This window comes from Squalius cephalus, assembly GCF_949319135.1.
Source record: "Squalius cephalus genome assembly, chromosome: 7".
In the NCBI taxonomy this organism is placed as follows: domain Eukaryota; kingdom Metazoa; phylum Chordata; class Actinopteri; order Cypriniformes; family Leuciscidae; genus Squalius; species Squalius cephalus.
Window position 1 is genome coordinate 8,681,161 of NC_137128.1, and position 19,629 is coordinate 8,700,789.

Genomic DNA, 19,629 nt, shown 5'->3' on the forward strand with positions numbered 1-19,629 from the left:
AATTCAAATCAGTTATTATTTAATTTTATAAATTTTTTTGTTGTCGATGTTTAAGAAAAGCATCATTCGGGCAATTGTTTTGTTGAAACGTGCACAGAAAATGGAGAAGAACTTCTGTTTTTACTAATTTAAATGAATAAGCCATGCACAAGAAACAATCAGTCATCCAGGATGCATCACATTATGGCATATAATGCTTGTCATACATGGCTGCTTCAGATCTCTGTATCTCGCTGGTTGTTCTATAGCAGGACAGGATCCGACGCGAGCGGTTTGATATATCCGGCGTGTAATCTCACAGGACCTGCTCCTCCGTGCAGTCTCATTCATTTGGCATGCTGCACAACAATCTGATTTGTTTGCTAATTGTGTCCTGTTCTTTATCTGATTGGTGCTCTTGCCTCTTTTGAATTGTGAAACTATGGCAACAGGCATCAGTGGGGCGGCTACAGGAGCGCACGAGCCGAAGCAGATCTGCTGTATGGTTCACATGTTGAAGAGATATCATTGAAATCCTTCATAGATTGGCACTGAAACCAGATCCAGATCCCTTCAAACGCTTATGCTTTTGTCCCAGTGGCTTTTATTGACCATGTTTGATGCAGGGCCGATGTCAATTCTGCAGGCATCTGTCTCTCGTTCGCACTGTAATTATATACAAATGTCTCGCTTCTCATTTTTTCAGCAATTTATTCTTGATCTCAATGAAAATGTAAGAATAGAGAGAGAGGAAGGGCGGTGTGGAGGAAGTGTGAATCTGCTGTGCGAGGCAAGATATCGTCCCGCGTTGATTCATCACGTCTCCCTGCTGGATTGTGAAGGGCCGTCTAATGAAGTTCAGCCCGTCAGAATGAAGGGACTAATTCTGATTTAGCTGAGCTAATGAACTTCCTCTCTCCTGGTGTGAGCGGCTCACGGGGCGGCCGACACACTGACGGAGAGACGCTGCGAGACCAGGAAAGAAAGAGCGTGTAAAATGCTTAAATGCTGTTGCTGAGAGGTATTAAAATGAAACGTGTCTGCTGAAATTATGCTAATGCTTGACTTCAGGTATATCTGCTTAATATTTTTCAAATAAAGTCTTACATTTTGGAACAAAAGCACTTACAAAAAGATTTTTAAATCTTCATGAACCCGTCACATTGGCCACAAACACACTACAGAGTGAGAACTGCATTTAACCCTCATCCTGCCTTCGCACTTTGTAAAGTATCTTTCCCTCGCGGGTCAAAATGACCCGAAGGCCAAAAATTATACTTTTTTTTTTCCAGAAAGCTTATTTTATTTAATTTTGATAATATATATATATATATATTTTTTTTAATGCATTTTTTTGAAGATTTTTTGTTATTTTTTATTTACCTTTAAATTACTAGATTTGATCAATAAATAAATAGTAATTTAAGCACATTCCTCAAAATAACTTTCAATTTCATGCATAATCCTTTTAATTCAGCTCAAAATATCTTACATTGGGGTGTCTTTGTAGCCTGGTTAAAACCAGACCATTCTCAGGAGTAACTGAGTTATGGTCTGGCAAAGCTCCATAGACAAATCATTTCCAAAGGGGCGTCAAATGCCTCTGGGCGCAATTGGATAGACCTAAAACCAATCAGAGCGATCAGCATCGTGTAAAGCCATATGCTGCGTCCCAATTCGCCTAAGTTACACTACGCCATAAAAGTATGTACTCTTTTTGTGAAGAAAAGGTATTTACTTTTGAATGTGTAGCAAAAAAGTAGGCAAGCTTTGGGACATACTACTTCGTCATCTTTATCAGACGGATCTGTCGCGTGCATCCTGTCACGTAAACTGCCCTGTCAATCATCGTGTCACAGTTAAAATCCTCTATTAAATCTAATTTAATTTCCTACCGTTTCGGAGAGAAATGTAGTAGCACGTTCATCTGCCAGTGGGCCTTTCATGGAGACTGTCCTCATGTTTTTGCAATTTGAATATAATAATGCATTTAAAAGTTGAACGGACGTCGCTCAAATGCCTCTGGGCGCAATTAGATAGACCTAAAACCAATCAGAGCGATCGTCATTGTGTAAAGCCCGCCTCAACGTTTCTGATTGGTGCCGCGATTTCTAGGCCATGGAAATGGGCTTGAATGAGCTCTTTGCCAGACTACTTCTCGAGCAAATCTGAATTTGCCGGAAGTTGTCTGGGTTTTTCCCAGGCTAGTGTCTTTGCGGACCGCTTGTGGAAAAATAAATAATATAACATGATATTTCATGACTCTTTCCACTAGATGGCCTTATATCTCTATATGGAGCAAATGAGCTGTTCCTCTGGGTCCTAAAGTCAGTTTCTCTTCAGTATACATTCAGATACACATGTAGACATTATAATATCATTTTTTGGTAAAGTTGTAGCATTTTTAGTTTGAATTTTGAGCATTTTTAGTTTTTTTTTTTTATGTGTACTGAAGCATTTCTCAATTTCCATTCATTCCTAAGGGGGTCAAATTGAAGGATTTGAGGGAAGGATTTGTTACTTTTTTAAATTTCAACAACAAAACAAAAATGTTTTGTGTATTTGTGGTTCAAAAAGTCCTAGGGTCTTGGACCCCTCTGATGAACACTCAATTTTTTTCGGGTCAAAATGACCCATCAAGGATTGAGAAATAAATCAAAATTCTGATCTTTTGACATGTAAGAGATCATTGTGCTGTAAAATCAGCCTGTAAGTTTCAGAACTCCATAAGGATGCTAATGTTGGGAAAGAGGCTGTTTGAATGTCTCAGTAGAGGATTATTTTTGTTTGTTCGGTTCATTTCACTGTGGATTATTTGGTAAAGCAGTCACAATTCAACACATCTTTCCATAAAAGTCAGTTTGAAAAGCCTACGTACCCGACAGTAATGTAATGACAGACGTTCAGTCAGACATTCTTTGTCACAAAATTGTTTATTGTTCTTTATGTACAAGTAAATTAAGCCAGTGACTAACAGTCAGCTTGTTCAACAGTCGACAATCACATTGTTTTTCCTTAGTAGCATGAAAATCCTCTGTTGTTATTACATTATATTCATGTAATTCATGAACAATATTACAACTACTCTACATTAGTAGTATGCTTATGACTGCACATTTACAGCACCTGACTTTATTTCTCAGAATTCGCAATTGTGTGTTATAAAGTCAGAATTGCGAGATATAAACTTTTTTTTAAACACAATTACGAGTATATATCTCGCAATTCGGACTTTATAACACACAATTGTGACTTTATATCACGCAATTTTGATTAAAAAGTCAGAATTGCGAGATAAAAAGTCGCAATCACCTTTTTTATTTTTTATTCTATGGTGGAAACAAGCTTCCTCCACTAAAGCATGACACATTTTCCATGTTATCTCCATGAAGGAAAATGAGAAATGTAGATCTTCTTTAAAGTTAATTTTACTGCACAAATGTAGTGTAAAAAAATAATAATAGTGTTTAAAAAAATATATATCTGTATTCTTTTCTTTCTTTAAAAATTGTCTGTATTCTTAATGAATATTAATTAATATTAGATGGTTATTAAAACATTATTAGAAATTAATTCATTATCCAGAGATTGACTTGATAGGCAGTGTAGAACCTACTCTATTGGTCATGTATACAAACTATATATATATAATTTTTTTTTACTTTTTTTTTTTTTTTATCATGCCCTCATTTAGGGCTGAGCCCCATCTAATATTGAAAACCTACTATCGCCCCTTCCTATAATAATTTGAGAATAACCTTTAATAACCTACAATAATTTGAGAAGCACCCTTGTTGATTTCTTCTGAAACCCGTCCTGATTTGAATATGGCAGTGAATCACATTAATAAATTAATAATGATCTCCTGGAAAAATGAACATTCTGTATGAATGCAACTAAAGATGTTTTTCTCCCTTTGTCTTCATTAGACACGAGATGTCAGATTTGCACGCAGGTCACATGCAGAAACGCTACAGCGAGTATATACACGTGTCTGTGTGTGTTTGCCAATCTGTGAATCTACAGCTCAAAACCATCATTAATCATAAACGTTCGATTTGATACATTTCCCTTATAACGTCCTCCTACATTATTTTCAGCGTTAAATGAATAAAGACACGGCAGTCCCACATGAGCTGCTGAACTCATCAGGGAAATCACACACACACACACACAGGAGGAGGAGTCAGTGTTCAATTCCCAGGGCTTTAATCACTGTTAATTTGGCTCATTATGTATGAATAGATGCACAACTCCCCCTAGTGAGCTGTTCTCAGGTCAGTATCTGCTGCCGTATAGCTGCAGCTTCACATCTTCGTTGCAGATCAGGCAATCTCACAATCCACTGTGACAGAACTTTTTATTTATATCTCAAATAAATGCGGTTCTTCAAAATTTGTTCAGCAATCTTTTTTTCTGCTTAAAATCACAGGAAATGTTACATTTTAAAATATACCACTGTAGAAAACAGTTATTTTATTGATTTTATTTATTTGTTTGCTTGCTTGTTTACAGTTATTTTAATGATCCGATATTCATGATCAAGTCATTTAGATAAAAAAAAAAAGCAGACTTTGTGAACATAAGAATCTTCTTTTTTCCAACATAAAAAATCTTACTCATTCCAAACATAAGGGGCTTTCGCACCAGAGGAACCTTTTCATAATTCCTAGAACCATTGGCGGAAATACCCAGATTTTGGCATGTTCGCACCGCAGGAACTGGGAATGATTTTAGTTCTAGGAACTCCTTTTGGAGGAACTCATTTAATTCTTACTTCAGAGTCGGTCTAAACCAGCACTATAGGAACTACCCGTGACGTTAGTGTTCGCTGATTGGTTGAACGGACGCGAAACACCAGCACTCACCATTTTTTAAAAAAGCTGTGTAAACCCACAGATTATAGCCTATATATTTACTCCAGAAACTAGATACAAACATGGAAAACAGTGATAGATGGGCCTCCTAACCTTTCGCTGAGGAGAAAATCCAACGCAACTTTGAGGGGACCAAGCCAAACATGATCATGTATTTCTGCTCAGCTAGCGACACTGGACATCAACCACACGTCAACCATACTGTCTACTTTCTATGTATATCAGTTCTTAGTTCAGTATTAGACAGGGCTGCGTTCTCCGATAACGTTGTCTCTTAGCGCGCTACGAAGACTCAAAAGGTACACCTTAACTACAGGTATACCTTTCCTACGTGTGTTCTCCGAACTATACCTTAGGATGTTGCTTAAGGTAAACCTTCTTAAGTTCGACCTTAGCAGGCGCTGTCCATGGTGGAGGCGCTGAATAGGTTGATATCGATGCCTCGATGATCGATTGTGCGCTCTTTCCTTCACAGCGGTATAGGTAAAGTATTGAGAAAACAATGTTCTTTATAAAGAAGCGTTTTAGAAATAGTACAAACTGCATTTATCGGGGCTCATTGAAATATGTACATGCAGAAATAAATATGTGTTTATAATTTAGCAAGTGTGCAATCCCAAACCCTTACGGCCATAAGTGTGTTAATGTTCTCCACAACGTATGCTGATTATCCACCAGCATGTAGTTGACATACACTAACTGGCTCCGCGGACGGCGCCATCTTTGATTTAAAACAAGTACTCGCTGTCTCGCTGCCATAGCTATAAAGTTTGTGTAAACTCATCTTTCTTTATATAGACTCCTAAGCCTTTTCTGTCAAATGGTTCGCCAGCTGATGTGCCTTAGGATAGTAATTAAAAAAGCTAACAACCATTAGTGTATGGAAACTTTATTAATGAAAACACTTCCATACACTGGGTGTAGGCTATAACAACTTAAGTATTTTATGTGTAAAATTTTAAAGTAAAGTAAAAATGTAATTTTAATACTAAATCAGATTTTATATTAAATGTTCATATAAAATTTTCTATGTGTAATTAAACTGCGATGTAAAAAAGCTTTTTGCGTAGTGGTGGCCACTAGCGGTAGGCCTATGAACCGTCAGCAGCGATAAGGTATAGCTAAGAGCGCTCCAGACCAACCTTACGAACGTATGACTTACAGAAGGTTTACTTAACTAAGAAGTTTTCGGAAACCACGTATTAACGATAAGGTACTTCTTAAGGTACAACTTAAGAACGACGTAGCGTTAAGGTAGTTTCGGAGAACGCAGCCCAGGACTGTTAGACAGATCGTAAACTAATGAACACAGAGAATGGGAGCGATGTGTGCTCAGCCTCTGGCGTTCTCAGCGCCGTCAAAATAAAAGTCACAACAACAAGTGCGGCTTACTTCACTTCAGAGTTCCTACTGGCGGTGCGAATGCAACCAGGAAAATGTTCCTAAGGGAACCATTAGTTCTCAGGGAACCATCTGTGGTGTAGCTAGAAAGATCCACTGGTTATCACCACCAACCATGAGTACCTCAAACCATCATATTCTTCTGTCCAGAAGTGCCTCTTGTTCAGACTGGCGGATTATATAATGGGCAATAAAAGCAAGTAGAGTTACACTGATATAGAGACCAGAATATCAAGACTTGGAGTTGGGCGCGATGACTTGGAAAGGTCATGCAGACAATGTAACAATCACCTAGCAATGCCCTGACAATCACCCAGAACGCCCTAGCATTGTGAAGCTGCAAACACAGATGTAACATGAACTGGTAGTTGTGTGTGGACTGCTGTAGTGGTGTTTGAGGATCCTGTCACAGTTGACGCTGTGCTGAATGCCATCTGTGGCCACCTGTGCTAACGACTCCTCTGGGGGTTCGGCAGGCAGCAGATGTTCCCATGAGGCATGTTCCCCTGGAGTCACATCTGCTCACACAGACCTGCAAGTTCAGGCCACCTCTGATATCCTTCAGAGAAGCAACTCCACTATATACGCACATGCAATACTTAATGGCACATATAACACAGCTTAAAAATGCTGCTTTTTTTTTGTGTAGAAAAGTTTTCAGAAAATTACCAGTACCTTTTCTATTTACACATATTTCCTTCAACACTAAGGGTACATTTGCACGACAACAACTAAAAATGCGGTATTATTCATGCTAGGCCAGTAGATGTCGATGTCACTTTGTAAAGAACCGCTACGCGCCTATAGACTGAACACGTAATACACATGCGCATGACGTCACCGTTTTTACCGATCCGTGTTTTTGTTGTTTACATCGTAAGACGCTAGCGGTATCGTTTTCAAAAACCAGCACTTTGAAACCCGTTTTCAAAAGTTTGTGTTTTCAGGCCCCCAAAACACTGTTGTCATGTAAATCAATGGCCAAAACGGTTTTCCATTTTTATTTGAAAATAATGTGTAAATGGCCTCTAAAACACAACACAATTCAATGCTTAATTTAAAACATGGGTAAAAAACATGTACAAAATAAAATTTCCAAAACCGGAAAATTCCTTTATTCCTAATTATTTTGCTGACTTTTTAGCTTATGTTCCCTTGACAAACAATACTACATAAACAATACTTTTTGTTTATTAAAATAAAATGTTTTCATGTTGTTGTGAGCTGATCCATATCCTATTGTTGATTTGAAATACTTATACTGTACTAATTTATTAGGTCGTGATGAAACTAGTGAAGTAGTGGAATGTTTCTAAATTGGCACAATTCAAAAAAATCATAAATTTAAATGAAATGTATATCTGAAAAAAATATGTATATTTTGAATCTGTTCAGAATCATTTGTTATGGTTTTAGGAGCAATACCGTATAGAACACATAATAATGATTTACTTTAGTTTGTTGGGGTTCATCAATAAACATTAATTTAATTCAAGAAGAAAATTTACATTTCTATTTATTTGAGCCATTTTTTATTGTTGTATAGAGTTGTTGTCAGGTATGTGTTCAGTTTGTTTGTGTTACATGACAACAATGTAGGTTATTAAAAACTGAAAAGCCTTTGCGTTTTTGAAAAGTACAGATGTCAGTGTTGTCAGAACGATCCCCTTTCACACAGATCCACAAAAATGACTAAAAACGCTGTATTCTGTTGCCAGGCCAGTAGATGGCGATGTCACTTTGTAAAGAAACACTACGCTCCTATAGACTGAACACGTAATACGCATGCGCATGACGTCACCGTTTTCACAGATTCGTGTTTCTGTTGTTTACATGGAGACAATAACTGTATCGTTTTCAAAAACTTGCGCTTTGAAACGCTTTTTTAAAAGTTAGCGTTCCCAGGCCCCAAACACTGTTGTTGTGTAAATGAACTGTCAAAACACATGAAAAGTTTTCTGTTTTTAGTTGAAAATGGTGACATGCAAACGGTCCCTAAGTTTTGGTTTTCGTCCGTCTGTTTCCCTTGTTAGTTTCGTTGGTTACTGATTATGTTACGCACCTGTTTCAGTTTCTGTTGATTACTCCACGTGTATTTAAGCCTTCAGTTCTCACAGTTCTTTGTTCAGTGTCGTCTAAGTTTAAAGTGGTTGTGTTTTATATTTCCTGAGTTTCTAGTACGTGTTCCTTGTTGGATTTATTATTAAAGAATGTTTGTTTCTTGGAATCTTGGAAGTTGTCTAATTTATTATTTGTATGTCAACAAATCAATTGAGAAAAAGAATTTGGTAGAACATAACATGTACCATACATTTATGTAATAATAATAAAAAAAATTGTTTCTTCTTTTACAAATCTTACTCTGCCCATGCAAGTCTTTGTTTAAAATCTTTGTAAATTAGAAATCAGAGTGCCATGAACTCTTATAAAAAAGATAACGCACATGGATATTTAAGTCATGAGCATCTGATGGCTTCAGTGTCTCATGTTCTTGACATTGTGTTTCTGTGCAAAAAAATAACATGATTCACTACATAAGAATTTAAGAACGCTTAAAATAAATCCTATAATCTGACATTTCCAGTGACACGGGTTGTGTTTGTGTTTTTCTGTCTTTTCCCAGAGGAAGGTCTCATTCATGAATGTAAACTATGCAGTCAAACCTTCGACTCTCCAGCAAAACTGCAGTGTCACCTCATCGAGCACAGCTTTGAGGGGATGGGCGGCACGTTCAAGTGTCCTGTCTGCTTCACAGGTATTTTTTTTTTATATTTGTGTGTCTATATGTCAGTGCAGAGTAAAATCAAAACCCTGATTGGGAGGTACATAAAGCATACTGTATAACTTAAAACCTTCAGCTGCATCTTATACAACCACACTTCTGCCACCACAGTAACATGGTTCATTTGTCTTCCTCTCTCTTTCCCTGGTTCTCTCATTCTTATTGACTTGATCTACAGGGTTTTTCTCTTTTTTTTTCATTTTGGCTTTATTTCGAGTTGGCGCCTGACAGACAGGTCCCAGATCTCCTTCCGCACTCATATTGATCATGCAGCAGAGAGAGAGAGAGAGAGGAGAGAGAGAGAGAGAGAGAGAGAGAGAGAGAGAGAGAGAGGAGAGAGAGAGAGAGAGAGAGAGAGAGAGAGAGAGAGAGAGAGAAGAGAGAGAGAGAGAGAGAGAGAGAGAGAGAGAGAGAGAGAGAGAGAGAGAGAGAGAGAGAGAAGAAAGCAGCTTGGCATCTGCACTGCAGAAATCATGACAAACATGAGATTAACGCCTTGTCCACCCTAAAACGTTTTAGTTTAAAAACACATCTTTTTCTTCTTGCAAAGATGACAGAAAATGTACTTGCATTTGCTGTCCAGCAGCAAAACATGAGAGCAGTTTTAGCGTTTTAGACCAAACATATAATGGTGAGTGAGCGCGACCTGGACGCATCAGTGAATAGTGAGATATTTTGCTAAATAAAATGATCCTGTCAGAAGAATTGTGTGATAACTTTATGTCTGTTGCACAGTAAGGTGGATTTTGCATTTTCCATTTCAGTGTGGATGAAACTTTTGGAAAATGATTGAAAACGCTAGTGTGGACGGAGTGCGTTTTGAAATGAAAACGCTGTTTTAAATGTATCCTTTTTAATGTAGATGTAGCTTTAAATGCATAAATGCATAAAATAAACGCTAATCTAGGGGCGTTTTCCCACTAGAGCTTTATTTGGCATGGAGCCGAGCATGTTTGACATCAGAGTTTGAATCATTTGATTCGTGCAAAAGCTTGACAACAGTTGCCTGGGGTTCAGTTTATGCGGACTTCAGTTTGGTTAGCAATTGGTATGAAAGCAATCTAGCCTCAATTTGCGGAAGTGAACTGCTATTGATGCTCACCTCGCCACTAAAGAAGTGGCCTTCAGCAATCGGATCATATTGTTCGCATCTCTTGCAACTCTCAACGTGCACAGAAATGGCATTTAGAGCAGAGAGATGCAAGTATGGTTCTGTGCAAATATCTCCTTCTGCATGGTTCTTTATCTACAGTGGTAAACAGCTGCTGCTAGCACTCTCAGTGGCCGCTTTTCCATCACTCTTCAAATTGCGCAAATTGAAAATACGGTTTGAAAATAAGGTTTTTACGCTCACATGAGGTGGTTTTTCAGGCAATTCGAAAAAGGAATATTTTGCAAAACAGCAATGGAAACATTCACAGGTAACATGACGTACATAACAGTCGATCATTCTTTAAAGATGGCGCGGTGTGTTTGTACAGAGGACGAGAGTTCATTATTAAACTCCTAAAAGACAAAAGCATTGGGAATACTGGATTCTAAACAACAAAGAAATGCCACAATTTCTCAAGAGCTTGAAGCAGATATAAGGGAGAAACTCCCAGAAACTCCTCATATGTGCCGCTCACAAGTATAAAGGTCTTTCCTTGCCATTAATGCTTGGATACACGCCTACGTCTCCTTCTATTAAAAATAATGGCTAGTTGCTGGGATATACGTAAACCTACCAATGTCCGTTGCCATGATTTTTGGAATGATTATCGTGAGAGGAAAGAAATTATGTTTTAGTCGCATAACATCGGTTAATGGAAACGCCGTTACTTCGCAATAGTTTTTTATCGACATTTTGAAAATATCCCAAAAGTTTTGTGCAAATCTGTAATGGAAACGCAGCTATTGTTGACACCAACGTACTGTGGTTCAGAGTCAAATATAATGTGAAGACAGACCTTCAGGGAAAAAAACAGCCTCAGACTCCAGCTAAAACATTTATGCTCACCAATTCCACTGGTACTGTCTGGCCTCTACAGAGACAAATAATAATCGCAAGTAATAGGATTTCAATTCACCAGTGGAAAATCTGGAATTATATACATTTTTATTTCATTATTTCAACATGACTAGTTTTAATAGAACAGGTTTGTTTCGGGACGGTAGACGGAGAGAGTGGATGCAGAAACGAAGGAATGCGGATGGGGAAGGATAGGCGCTGCGTGATCATGCAAAGCGAGGGAGGATGAGAGAGGAGAGAGGGGGAAGGAGGTAAAAGAGGAGTTGAGGAGCCATCCAGAGGCAGCGGAGACATGTCAGAAGTGTCGCTCTCTCGGGATGATTTGACAGCTATGTGAAGTCAGGCAGCCCGCAGCTGAAAGTAGCTCCATTTACCCTGGAGGAAGCTGAGCGCAGAACAAACACTCTGCGTGCCACTTATGAGCTTTTGTCTCACTTTACACAACAAAACATTCCAGTTTTACACTCAATTGTGTGCACAATGATGCTGCTTGGCTTCGTAAATATAGGCCCATTAATATAGATAAATAAATAAATAAATATCTTGTGGTTATAGTTAATTGTCTTGTACATTGTTTTGTGGCTGAAAAACACATTTAATACAAATGACACAAAATAACAACAATTAAAAAGTAAAATATGCTCAAATTAGACCATTTTCTTTATTTTTTATTATTTAACCTTACTTTTTACCAAATAATTTATCGGTTTCTTAATATTGAGTCAATTCATATAAAAGTCTCATGATGCAATTAAAGGGATAGTTCACCCAAAAATGAAAATTCTGTCAGTAATTACTCACCCTCATGTTGTTCCAACCCCGTAAGACCTTCGTTCATCTTCGGAACACAAATTAAGATATTTTTGATTAAATCTGAGAGTTGTCCAACTCCTCCATAGGCTTCTAAGGGACCGAAACTTGCTGGCCCAGAAAATGTATTAAAGACATCGTTAATATAGTCCAAGTGACTCCAGTGGCTCAATCTTAAGTTTATAAAGCGACAAGAATACTTTTTGTGTGCAAAAACAAACAAAAATAACGACTTTATTCCACTTTTCATTTCCTTCTCTCTGGGCCTCGGGTCTTTGCACGTAGTGTTTAAGCGTAGCGCGTCTGTGTTGTACGTCACCACGTATCACACATGACCAGCGTCGGCCAATAGTGAGCCTACGTGGTGACGTGCAACACAGACGCGCTACGCTTAAACACTACGTGCAAAGACCCGAGGCCCAGAGATTTTCTGGGCCAGCAAGTTTCGGTCCCTTAGAAGCCTATGGAGGAGTTAGACAACTCTCAGATTTAATCAAAAATATCTTAATTTGTGTTCCGAAGATGAACGAAGGTCTTACGGGGTTGGAACAACATGAGGGTGAGTAATTACTGACAGAATTTTCATTTTTGGGTGAACTAACCCTTTAAATTAGCCAATCATAACAGTGACCATTTACTGACAAACCTTAAAAACTGATTGTTTGAGACAGAGGGTCAGAATGAGGGTTGAAAATTTTAGTTTTTCCACATAAATTAGACCAATTCTTACGCCGTTAGTTCACGCTAACTATTGCATTATCTAATGTTATTACATGGCTCTGTGGAATACTTGATTCTGATTGGTCAATAGCGCCCACAGCGCTAAACTCTTTCTAGGAAACTTTTTTCTTCGTGGAAAAAGTTTTGCTTTTGATGAGCTAATAAAGTATTAAAACTCAGTCAAATCAGTATTTTGTGTGCAGTTATTTAATTATGCCATCCAGTATCGTGGATTCGCTTTCTCTCGTTTCATACAAACGCAGCTGCTGCCATTTTGCAACGATTGTTTTGTACACTGTTGGATTATGAGATACAAACAGGTACGATTTTAAAACCGTTTCATGTCAAATCAATATCTCTTATCTCCATAATTATTTATGTGGTGAAATTCTGTGTAATAGTGGTATGGCTGTAAACCGTATCTCTTAAATGTCTGTATAGTTTGAACTGAAACTGCTCTCTCTGCGGAAGCTTTGCGTTTAAAGACCTAGTAAAATATTTCAACTCAAGACAATATTTCCTGTCTAATTATATACTTATGTGGCAAGTAGCCGTGTAATAAGCAGGATCATGTACATCCAGCTGGTTGTTATCGCAGAATAAACCCCTTCAGTGTGAAGCAAGACCTGATCCTCATCATCCTGTCCGGGGTTATTCTGAGATAACAACCGGCTGGATGTACATTATCCCTTACTTAACAAACACAATCTTATTGTAAAGTGTTACAGATAATGGAAATTGTACTCTATTGTTTTACCAGTAACCTTTCTCCACATGGTTGAAAACAAATCACATCCATCGTTCTCTATCATCACTTATTTGTGCTCGTGTTCAGGATGTTAAATCCACAGATGCACGTCCAGATCATGTTACCAGAGTAAGTTGAATTAGAAAACACAGGTTATCATTGACCCTAATAAAGCTAATTTGGGTCTAAATCCAAAATCCAGTGCAGTGGCATGAAGGCAAAAGTTGTTTATCCCTTGTAAGAAATTCAAATGAAGACCAGAACTCCCTCTTTACCTCAGAGACACGACTAGCCACCCTTAAACATATGGGTCTCTAAAAACAAACAGCATGTTTGAAGTAGTCCTGTGAGAATAACTGCATACTCGCACACTCAAACACACACTCATTCAGCAGCTCTATGGCTTAATTAAAGGCACTATGTGTTTTAAGTGCCATTTCAAAGATTAGATGTGACTGAAATCAGGCTACGCATAAATAAAGAGTCTGCATGAATATTAATATTGTCAATATAATTAGCACTGTTGACTAATAGAGAGAGTGTTTTTGCACGTAGAACGGACTGCCGTTCCTGTGCTTGTTTATTTTGCCGCGTGTCCCTACAGTGGCTCTAAATAAAGCACATCATTATTCCTCACTGTTCACTATGACTCAAAGCACCGGACTGACCATTACCCAGAGCCAGCCAAATCACGGATGGGGAACCAAAGCCGCGCTACATCTGCAGAGTGGTTTGATGCAGGTGGAGTCGGTTCTCCCATGATGCAAAGGACTGGAAACATTTGGGTTTCCCAACATCTTGATTCACTTAGTTGTGACAATTCTTCTTTCATATGCTGCCAAACTGTAAGATCCGTGCTAGGAAAACAGCACATGTGTCTTTCCTCATTTGAACCGAGTGATTTTATGGGGGGAAAAAAGAGAGAAAAAGAGGAGAAAATTAATTCCAGGTCTGATTCACTTAAATAGACATTAAGGCATTTTACACCTGGTGTTTCAATCCGTCTCTTTTGCCCATGTTCAACCACTTCTATCCTGATTTCTTTGAGGTGTAATGTATGGATTTTTTCAAATCTTTGGATCTAATGGATGAAATAATTTACATATATAATTAAGCAATTCACATATGAACGGCCCGGAGACAACGGAAAAACGTTTAGTTTCTGCTCTGACAGACACAAGACCAAACGAACGCTGTGAGTGTGTGTTAGAAATCAGGAATGATGAGAAACATTGTGCTTGGGACATTTTTCATCTTCAAACCAAACTTGGGTCTCCAGCCGACAAAGTTTAAATCCCGTCTGGCTAGAGCTCTTCCTATAATGTTACTCATTAGGCCAGTAGACGGAGAGCAGACGGTGTTTAGTGGCTGTTTGAACACATTCGACCACATGAGCGTTTACACTACGAAAGCAATCTGGTTAAATGTGTTTTCAACTTCTTCTGGAAGGGGTCAAAAGTGGACAAGCTCAAAACCTCTTAAACCCCGTTTACACCTGTATTTAGTGTCGTCCACTTGTGATCCGATCGACCAAAACACATCTTAATACCAGCTGTAAACAGGGCCTAAGTGTCTACATTTTTACCAACTTTATAATATTCAAAAAGATTCACTTTGCCTTCTGAAAAGGTAGTTTTATTGTTTGTACACGGCTAGTCAAAATAAACCCCTACTCATTCTTTAATATAACTATTTCCACATTTTTGTCCACATGTTTATTAACATTTTTAATGAACAAATTAATGAATTTGTGATTCTTCAAAGTCTCCACCCTTTGTCTAGTTTCCAGCTGTTCTCGCTCTGTTCATTCTCTCAACCAACTTCATGAGGTGCATCATGGGATGTTTTATAAACATCACTGACATTGTTTAAATACATGCTGGACAGTTTTTGTCTGTTTTCTTCACTATCTGCTCCAAGTCAACTCTAAAAGAAATAAATCACTGACATTTTTAGTTTTGTTCTTGCATATACAGGACTATTCAGAAGTTTGGGGTCAATACGTTTTCTGAAAACTTGTATTAAAATCAAGGACAAGAAACAGTTATACACTGTTACAAAAAATCTGTTTCACTTAAATGCTGCTCTTTTAAACTTTACATTTATCAAATAATCCTAAAAACAACCCAAAAAATACCATAGTTTCCACAAAAATGTAAGTGCCAATAGCCTGCCTTGTTGGCAGAGGTTATTCACACTAACTCCTGTCTGATTGGGCCAGACAAAATTATAAAAGAAAACCCGTGGAGAGTAAGGCGTTAGGTTTTGACTTGACCGGCCAGAGTTTAAATCTGCACTTTTCCCGACACATATCAGCTTGAAAAAGGTATTTATTTTGAATAAAAATTAAGAAAACATTTGAAACATGGAAATAAAGTGTCTAACTGGTATTAATAGAGGGAATAAAGGTGCACGTAGTGTCTGTTAGTATCAGCACTTACTATAAATAGCATCTAACAACTATTTACACTGCTATTTCGTATAAATAGTAATAGTATATGCACTTAATGCAGATTATTGAAAAAAAAAAAATATTTGCACTGTGACTAAACATTCAGCACAATTGTTTTCAACCTTGATAATAATCAGAAATGTTTCTTGAGCAGCAAATCATCATATTATAATCATGTGACACTGAAGACTGGAGTAATGATGCTAAAAATTGATCACATGAATAAATTACATTTTAAAATATACTTAAAATAATTCACAGTATTACTATATTATTTTTTGTAAATAAATGCGTCCTTGGTGAGCAGAAGATACTTTTAAAAATCTTACCGACCCCAAGCTTTTATATAGGCACAATTTGTATTTTTCAAATTTCAAGAAATTAAGCATAAGCCTTTACAGCAAAGGGTTTTAAAATGCATAACTGACAGTGTTTCTGGAAAGATTTGCAGTTCACATGTGTGTTGTGTCCCGTTGCAGTGTTCGTGCAGGCGTGTAAACTGCAGCAGCACATCTTCACCGCACACGGGCAGGAGGACAAGATCTACGACTGCTCACAGTGCCCGCTGAAGTTCTTCTTCCAAACCGAGCTTCAGGTGAGATGATCTGAGGAGAGCACTGATGACCATGATCACATGACCAGCCTCTACCACACCCCTTTTTCTGGCTAGTATAAATAAATCATGGGAAAGAAATATGGTTATAAACAGGATGCTTCTGCTATGGCATCATTAACCAATCAACTTTGCATGATCCATGTCAGTAGATGTCAGTATAATGCCCAATACCACTGTCATATCAGCCAGGGAAACGTGAGCAGAAACAAAAAACCAAAGCAACATTGGGAGTGCCGACATGACATAACTTTTACTGTAATATAGCATTTTCAGCTCAGATGATTGGCTCAAATCACTGACAGCAGAAAAAAGTCCGCTTGTGACTTTGACTTTAATTACTTTATTAGCTAATGAACAAATGATTGTGTTTGTAATGTATACACTTAAAAAAAAATCGCATGTATAGTTCATAATCTATAGAGGATGGAAAACTGGTTTTGTGGCCCCCTTTGCCTTCCACAATTAGTTAAAACGAGAGGATTTACACCATGTTGGCTGTAGGTTTAGACTGAGGTTCGTGTGACTCCATGGCAATAAAACGCCTCTCTGAGAGTTTGGTCTGAGCTGTGGATCTCTCAGAGAGGATTCATAACTTAGTGTTGTGATGAATACCTTTTTTAGTGGCTGGAGCTCTCCTGGGAAATATACTAGATATGGCTCGTTGTTAATATAGTACATTTTATATGATCTCATACATGTGCAATTTCAATGTTGTCTATACACGTTGGCCATTGTGTGCATTGATGTAACAAGCAACTAACACTAAACCAGACCAAACCTAGACGAATATTAAATACACGTTAATTAATATTACTCTATACTTACTTGTGTAATTACACTGTAACACGGACTCCAAGTTGGAATAAAATGAAAATCACCCTATCTATTTTCTAAATGTGCATTATAGATCTTACTGTGAACAATTCATCCATGCATGTTTCATTTTTTTTATTTTTTTGACCTCATAATTTTTAATCACAATGTCATATCTTCCTGTGAAAACGAAAGACTTCTCTCTGGTGACGAAAAATAGTTTATCACATCATCACATTTACAAGCCTAAATGGCTTCCATCTTCGGAAATTTCTCTAATGTATTAAGCATGGTTTTCATTTCAGAAATCTGTTCATCTTAAGCTAGACTGCTACCCTGTAACAGGTTTCTGATGTGTCAAGAGATTATGGAGAACTTACATAAACAGAAGTATGAATTCAAACAAGAGGGTTTATTTGTTGGTTTACTTGCTGTCAGATTGAAAGTGAAGTCCTTCTGTCCTTCTGAAAGTGAAGTTTGTTTTATGTGCGCTCTAGTTTTCTGAGTCCTTGACACAGCAGTCGTCTCAGCTCAGTCGGAGAGGTCAGAGGTCATCAGGAGGGATGGATACAGTGATGTTTTATTTATTTGTGTAGAGCTGAAGATGAAGGGCTGTGTCTTTCCCCTACCAAGCTCCTTAGGCTCAGTGAGGAGTCCTACTGACCTGACCTGCCAAGAGCACAATGGGAAAAACTCAATCTATTCAGCTCTTAAAGCAGCAAACACCTCACTTTACACCCTTATTCACACAATAACACACACACCTAAATACAAAAATGAATGTTACTTATTTGTCAGATTTAAAGGGTTAGTTCACCCAAAAAAGAAAATTCTGTCAGTAATCACTCACCCTCATGTTGTTCCTTTCGTTCATCTTCGGGACACAAATTAAGATATTTTTGATGAAATCTGAGAGCTGGATCACTCCTCCATCGGCTTCTAAGGGATCGAAACTTGCAAACCCAGAAAGTTAGTCAAGACATAGTGAAAATAGTCCAATGACTACAGTGGCTCAACCTGAAGTTTATCAAGCGATGAGAATACTTCACGTAGTGTAACAGCGCAGCGCTTCTGTGTTGTACATCACACGCATCACACACATGACCAGCGTCGGCCAATAGTGAGCCTACGTGTGACGTATAACACAGACGCGCTGCGCTGTTACACTACGTGAATTCATTCAGGCCCACACAGAATAAAATGAATAGGTGAATAAAGTTGTTATTTTTGTTGTTTTTTTTGCGCACAAAAAGTATTCTTGTTGCTTGATAAACTTGTAGTCACTTGGGCTATTTTAAAAATGTCTTTAATAACTTTTCTGGGCCGGCAAGTTTCGATCCCATAGAAGCCTATGGAGGAGTGAGACAGCTCTCAGATTTCATCAAAAATATCTTAATTTGTGTTCCGAAGAAGAACGAAAGTCTTACGGGGTTGGAACAACATGAGGGTGAGTGATTACTGACAGAATTTTCATTTTGGGGTGAACTAACCCTTTAATGCATGTGCTTATCATTTTCCAACAGTTTTGCCTAAAGTCCTGAGCCTCTTTCGATTCCATAGTTGCATGTTTCAAGGTCAACTATAGCAATTTGAATGGTTTTACTGGTCAGTAGGGTTAAGGTTATGGAGTCTGCTGATATGGAAATATTTGCTTATAAAATTAGGTATGTCTCATGATCGGACCCTTTACTTGCACATACTGTCTTCTCCACAATTTCATCAGCATTTTATGAGTTACAGCTGCCATGATTGAAAAGGAAATGTTAAATATGGTAAATTATGGTCTGCTTTCTGGTGGTACATCCAAAGAATTTTTTTTTTTTTTTAATTCTGTTTATCCGGCTATCAGCCCCTATGCAGGAGAGGTAATATAACAACATTAATTGCGAAGATACTGATTGATTGATTGATTGATTGGTAGGGCAAAATCTATTAGTTTACATAGAAAGGCATTATGTTTGCACTGAGAAGATGATAATATGACAATGTATTTTAGTCCAATCAGTGACTGGTTAAACTGGATAGCAAGTGGTTAATGAATAATATGCAGGTATTTGCACTGAAATACTAAGGAGCAATTGTTTACTGAATTCCCAAACCAATTAATGGAGCCAATCCTCCGACTAATTCATGACAGCAACAACATGAAAAACCCGTTTCCCTGAATGTGTTTTTTATCATCAACATGCACAGTGGACTAAACAACTAACCCAGTTTTCTAACCATAGTTTCCTATCACACAGACTGTTGACATCGACTCTGAATTTCTATCTTACAGTTCACAGTGAAGCACAAGAAGAAGAAGAAAATAAAAAGCTTTAGAGTTCAGTTTTAAGATTGCTCGGATGTTTCTAAATTATTTGTACACAAAAGTGTAATGAAAGCTCCGATATTACCCATGAGTGACACACATGGATGCA

General features: G+C 37.8%; 1 protein-coding gene across 3 annotated transcripts in view; it reads left to right on the plus strand.

Annotated features, from left to right (window-relative positions):
- The window catches only part of LOC307161392 (zinc finger protein 521), a 99,726-nt gene that overhangs the window by 74,195 nt on the left and 5,902 nt on the right, over positions 1-19,629 (plus strand). For all 3 annotated transcript variants that reach the window (XM_079876061.1, XM_079876059.1, XM_079876060.1), the window contains 2 exons: positions 8,881-9,012; positions 16,260-16,375. In XM_079876061.1, coding sequence (XP_079732187.1) covers positions 8,881-9,012; positions 16,260-16,375 — 248 coding nt within the window. The remainder of the gene's footprint in view (positions 1-8,880; positions 9,013-16,259; positions 16,376-19,629) is intronic.